This window comes from Nicrophorus vespilloides, unplaced genomic scaffold (assembly GCF_001412225.1).
Source record: "Nicrophorus vespilloides isolate i.1.1-1 unplaced genomic scaffold, Nicve_v1.0, whole genome shotgun sequence".
NCBI lineage: Eukaryota > Metazoa > Arthropoda > Insecta > Coleoptera > Silphidae > Nicrophorus > Nicrophorus vespilloides.
The window spans coordinates 180,110-186,263 of NW_017097167.1; the positions used below are offsets into that span (position 1 = coordinate 180,110).

The 6,154-nt window shown below is 34.6% G+C and overlaps 1 protein-coding gene across 1 annotated transcript in view; it reads right to left on the reverse strand.

Annotated features, from left to right (window-relative positions):
* Positions 1-4,013: 4,013 nt before the first annotated feature.
* Positions 4,014-6,154, reverse strand: part of LOC108559228 (galactosylgalactosylxylosylprotein 3-beta-glucuronosyltransferase P-like) — a 2,698-nt gene continuing 557 nt past the window's right edge. The window contains exons 2-6 of the mRNA XM_017916438.1: positions 5,268-5,456; positions 4,993-5,209; positions 4,776-4,936; positions 4,383-4,673; positions 4,014-4,320 (exon numbers count right to left, since the gene is read on the reverse strand). Of these exons, the coding sequence (XP_017771927.1) occupies positions 4,213-4,320; positions 4,383-4,673; positions 4,776-4,936; positions 4,993-5,209; positions 5,268-5,447 (957 nt within the window). The 5' untranslated portion in view covers positions 5,448-5,456 and the 3' untranslated portion in view covers positions 4,014-4,212. The remainder of the gene's footprint in view (positions 4,321-4,382; positions 4,674-4,775; positions 4,937-4,992; positions 5,210-5,267; positions 5,457-6,154) is intronic.

Here is a 6,154-nt window from a genome sequence, read left to right on the forward strand (position 1 = left end):
TTATTATAAAAGAATGTGTGATAATAATTTAAGGTGCATAAAATTAAAAAAAAAAAATGAGAAAAAAACGTAAATAAAATGTATTACGAGCCAAAACTCTTAGGCGGGATTAGGAAAAGCGAAATCGCATAGAAGAATACTCAAAAAAAAAAGAATTGAAAACGGTTTTTCTTGAAACTGAAATTCGCAAAATGTTGTTGTTAGTGTTACATTCCAAAAGTATATGTATATATTTGAAATTATGTATGTATATGTATATTTTATATGCAATATAAGACACTCGAAATTAATACGCACACGTCACATGTTCAATAACCGAGATAATGTTTCAACTACTTTAGTTTCAAGTACTTTGATTTCGGTCGCAAATTTAACACTGCCAATAAATTGAGAATTTCATTACTTCAATCAAAAAGAATTTAAAGATTTTAAAACATATATTTAATAAAAACTAATACAAGTTATTAGAATCATTTAAAAATTAAAAGATGACAAGACAAAAATATAATGTTTGTGGGATGAATCGTTTGTGTTTGTAAATGTGTGTGGGGATGTTTTGGAAGGTCGGTTTTTACAATTTGTGTATTATTGAGGTATTTTTTTCTAGTTTCGAAGCGAAGTTCTTCGAGCTACAGAGCACAAATTGTTGACAAAGAATACGGGTACTATTACTTTGTATTTGTACTCCTTGTTTTGGAAGTTCGACGCATTCCATAGGTACATTTGAAGCAATTCCCATCATCCTATTCCCCATTTCGTTTGTCGTTGATTTCATTTCGCTCACCTCCAAAATTGTTCTCAATACCTAACGAGTTCCTAAATCATCGCGATCCCATCTCATCTTTCACCGAATTGCTTCGTATGGACGCTTTGGATGCGACCAATTTCTTAGCAAAGGTTTCTTCTTGGATATTAATCTAAAGATTATCATTGTACATAAGAATTGGCGGTAATATTTTCTGAGGACAAAAAATATTTAGGGTGTAAGTGTCTGTAGTTGGTTTATCGAGTTAAGCTACAACCTCTATTTTTTGTAGCCAGAAGTATGTTGAAATTCACCGTTGTGATTAGCTAGGTTTTATTTAGCTAAATAGGGGATGAAAAGACCGCTCATTTTCGTATGCCCTCTTGGCGCCCGGAAATCTGCAGGTTTAAGATAAAGAGTTCAGTTACTTAGTGGAAGGTATTCTGTAAATGATATTTGTTACCTGTTTGTTTGCAATATTATATATCAATTCTGTTGAATCAAGACGAGAGGAGGATATTGTACTGTTAAGGGAAACAAAACATAATAATGTCGATTTGTGGATAAGCTTTAAATGTAATAGACTGTAGATATTTGAACAAGAGAAAATAATAATAATATAAATACACGTAATAAATAAATAAATAAATGAATAATGTTGTTAGATGAATAATGTTAGGATAATTAAGAAACAAACAAATCATAAATGAAGTAAGTTTTAAAATAGGTTTACTGCATTTACGTCACTTTAGAACTCACATCTTATCGTTTGGTAGTGTTGTATCCAAAGAGAATATATTAGTATAATGTTTTTTTTTCTCGATATTATGTTTAAGGCAGTTTTAAAATAAGGAATTGATAACAAATGAAAACATGATATTAACTGATAGGTTATTATTGTCCAACAAATATTTATATATATACACATACCTGTATATAGAATATATGTATATATATAGAGGGAGAAAAATAAAATTGAGAACGAAGAAAATAAATGTACGTTTTTCATTTCAATATACATATCCTACAGCCAATCCTAATACTTCTACCTCATAAATATAATTTGATACTAATTTAACTATTTATGTATATACAATGGAACCTCGCTTAACGAGTTTAATCCGTTCCAAAATTTCCGGATTTATAGTGAAACATATTAAAAAATACACAAGTTTTAAAAATGATGTAACAGGCACGTAATCCGGGACATCTCATCTCATCGTAACTCATTGCTCATTAAGCGAGTAATTTTTCTAAATTTAACTTGTTTAACAGCAATATACACATAATATTCGATTATTAAACTTTAATTAGTTATTGTTTAAATTACCGACTTAATTGGCAATTCCACTCGTTTTTTTTTATCTAAACAATAGTTATAACGGTCTGACCTTGGAGCGTATAACCGGAAAATTGCGTTTTAGATGCGGTTTATTAAAAATTCATAACTACTATAAATATCTATAGTTGTTTATTCAAACAATAGCTGCGTTTCAAATGTTTAATGTTGTTACGCCTTAAAATACTATGCTTAGAAAAGTATACACCAAATGGGTTCCAATTATACTTAAATTTGTTATCAGGTCGACAAAGTTAAAAATCGATCTTTTGCACGTTCTAGTTATAGGATCGTTGCCCATGGCAGCAGAGATTCTATTGGAAAACTGAAAAATGGGTCATCGGTTAGAAAAGGTTGCCGACCCCTCGTATTCCAGAATGAACGCGCAACAGGTCCCATTTAAAGATTAATAGATCTTCGCAAATCCGTTCAGTCATCATAATTAGTTGAAATCTATACATTTTATAATCATGGTCACGGTCACCATAGGTCACCTGTGCGACTCAATTACCTGTTGATGACCGCATCGATCGAATCCTCCCTTAAATTGGTTCTGTTAAGCAAAATTGCTACCGTTGTTGAATTAACAATTAAGGGTACAACAGGTTGCTATATTATATCCTATTCTTACTTACTTTAGATAATTTAAATTTATATAAGTTTAAAGTTTTTAGTTAAATATTGTTTACTAATTATTTCATAATTTTTTTTTTAAATTATCATTGAAAATAACATCGAGAAATTGAATAGAAGATTGTAGACTAAAATAGTAGTCTTTGTAAAGTCACGTAACGGATTGATATATTTTTTTTTGTTAATGTTTTGAGTGGGATGAGATAATTTGAATAATCTCCTATCTAATTTTGTGTTGCTCGTATTACATCAAAGGCTATCAATTAATTGTGGTTGTAATAAATCTGTCGAGAGACAGCTCCACTTAGTCATGGAGATGGCAATAAATCAAACAATTTCCATTTTGTCGTCGAGTGCATTAATCTAGATCCAACAATTACATGATGCATATGCACATTTAGTGCGAAGAATTTAAATGATTACAGATGCATTCATTCGGTTGAGATTACGTGTTCCTTATAAAATTTGCAAGCATGCAGTTTAGAGTGGATCAATGAGATTAGGTGGCATGGACTATAATTCCAAGAAGTTAATCGTTTAGATTAACGTATTGTACTTTAGAATGGTATGTGTAGCCACTGAATAGAAGATGTCGCCACGTGATTAATAAATTGAAACTTTGGCACAATTTAAATTTGTTATTTATGTTTTCAGCATGTTTATTTATTTATTTTTTTGATGATGTTGTCCTAAGATCAATCAGTGTGTAATGGTACTGATTGATTATGAAAAGCTGTTATTAATGAGATTTGTAGTTATTTGTTGTTTTCTTTGTTCGATTAATTTGATTTTAGATAGGGAAAAAATAAATTGTTGATTGATGGAGATCGCATTATAACAATTTCCAAGTATTCGTTTATTAAGAAAAATAACAAGTATATACAGAAGTATAAGTACAAGTCCTTTAATTAATCTTGCTTAACGGCTACTGAAGAGAAATAGTGGGAAAAAAGGGAGTATCTAAATAATTGAATTCAGATGATTCTAGCCAAACGTACAAGCTTAGTCTTATTAGAAATAGATTCTGAGGAATGTGAATTTGTATATGTATATATTATAATATATATAAATATATACATATCTATATGTAAATATTTTTATTAATGTTAAGGGGACGATTTCTAGGCACATTTCTTCATCGAGTTTATATCATTCACATCTCGGCCAGGTCATATCATTATTATTATTATCCATCGCATCATCGCACGGTTAAACCAGGGAAAGAAAAAATAAAATACACAGCCATGCTTTTGCCATCGAGTATCCATCTCCATTATGAACCACCGACTCTCTTTGGTTTGCTCCCTCCCTCTATTAACTGAAGGAGCCGATATGAACGATGTCGGAAATAACTAAATAATGAAAAATTTTGCGCGGCAAACACGCCAACGATCCTTTGGCGCACCTTAATGATTGAGTCAAATAGTTTATTATGAATCTTTGTTTTCAATAGGAAAACCGTTTTAGAAGCACCAGGTCGCGGATCAGCCGTACGCTATACTAGAATCTGCTTTAGCTTTAATATGTTAGTATTATTGAACTTTGATATGTCTACAGGTAAGGAAGGCTCGTTCTTCTTCGATTGCGTATGCCATACTAAGATCTGGAACAGAGGAGAGATATGTCATGATAATCGAAGTCATTTCAGGGCGAGGTGCTACTTACTTTTGTACAGTTTGCGGCCAGAAGTTCAATCTCCTTCGGCTCGAAAGGCTGCAGGCTCCGGAGGAATCCGTCTTCCTCGAAGCCTGGTTTAAAAGGCATTATGGCTTTTGGACGTTCCAACAAGAATTTGACGGAGACAGCGAATCCGGCCATATCGACGGGGAACTTCCGACCTGCTATCCAGCCGTCGTAGAATCCTACGAATTCCCCGTTCTTGACGACCGGCGAGCTGACGCCGAGCTTCGTGATTAGACCTACCGGGAACATAGAGACGCGCTTTGTATACCGCATCTGAAAAGACCGCATTACAGTTTAATCAATATGCGGCGTCGCTTTTTTTTTTGTTCTCCTCTTCCTCGTTCTGCTTTAATATGCTGGCTCAAAGCCAAGTACCTCTTCAAAGATATCCAGATCGTAGGTATTGTCGTCGTCGGCGAAATAGAAGACGCCCGTGCGTGCATTTTTCCTGATCCACTCGAGACCCTTGTTCCGATTCGAAACTCCACGAGGTTTTGGATCCTTCTTCTTCTTTTTGTACTGCTCTGGCATGGGTGCTGAAAGGAAAGCATCTTGTTGAGCGAGGAAAGTTATGGATGTTCCTTGACGTTACCTATTAAGTGATCGTAAGGCAGTCCGGTCTTCTGAAGCAACTCCTCGACGAGCGGAGTCTTCACCATGGCATCCTCGATCACCAGCCAATGCATGTTTGGCACATGCATGAGTGTGTGCGATAGTCTGGTCAGCTCCGCCAACTGCTCGGACCTCCTGTACGTCGGCGTAATTACGTACAGAGGTGGCAGATCCGACTCGGTGTCTATATTTACTTGCTATAAATAAGGAATTCTGGTATTCCTCTCGATTTCTGGAACGTATAGAGATACTCACGGTGAGCCTGTGCGCCGTCGGTCCGTCAGTATCGTTGTACTTGCTCTTCTCCCCATAAATCTGGGTCAATTCTTCCGCATTGTTGTCGGCCGAAATCCAGGCACTCGATAGATTGTATTGATACAAGATCACGAACACGCCAAATATTACGATTAAGGACATTTTTATCGGGAGCCTCATCTTTAACAGCTGCAAACAAAAACTAAAACGTGACCGAACAATAGTGCAACTCCCATCGAACTACTTTATCGATACAATTGCGAAGTTATTATGTTATTTATATAGTTTTGTCTTTAATTATGTTCCACGTGCGACAAAATATTTTGCAGGCTCCGATTAGCCGTCGTTTATTATCGACGCGACATTCTTTTGTACCATTGCATCTATTCACCGTATGCAAATGAAGAAATTCGAGCAACGCTTCTGCTCCGTTTCCTACCGAAATGATTTTATCGCGCCAGAGCGGATTTAAGCCTACAACATCCGGTTCATAAATCGTACACATTTAGCTTCCAACGAATCCAGCAGTAAAAAACACACCAACATATTCATCAATATTCATTTTTGACATCATCGATTATTTCTATTATCCGAATTCAATGTTCACGTTATATAAATTGAAACGCAGCCGGCTCGGAAATAAATGATTAATGGATATGAACAATATCGAGCAATGTATAAATTACTATAGATGCATAAACAACTTGCAGGTCTGATGAATATACATATATATATATATATACTTGCCGGTCCAGATTCCAGACCAAATAAATTTGGTGCTCTTAATTGATAATAAACAGAGTGATCAAGGTCGTAGAAACACCTAAACGCTGCACGAAACTTTTGGTGCGCACTGTTTAGATTTTCCTACTTTCTTGTTTTTTTTT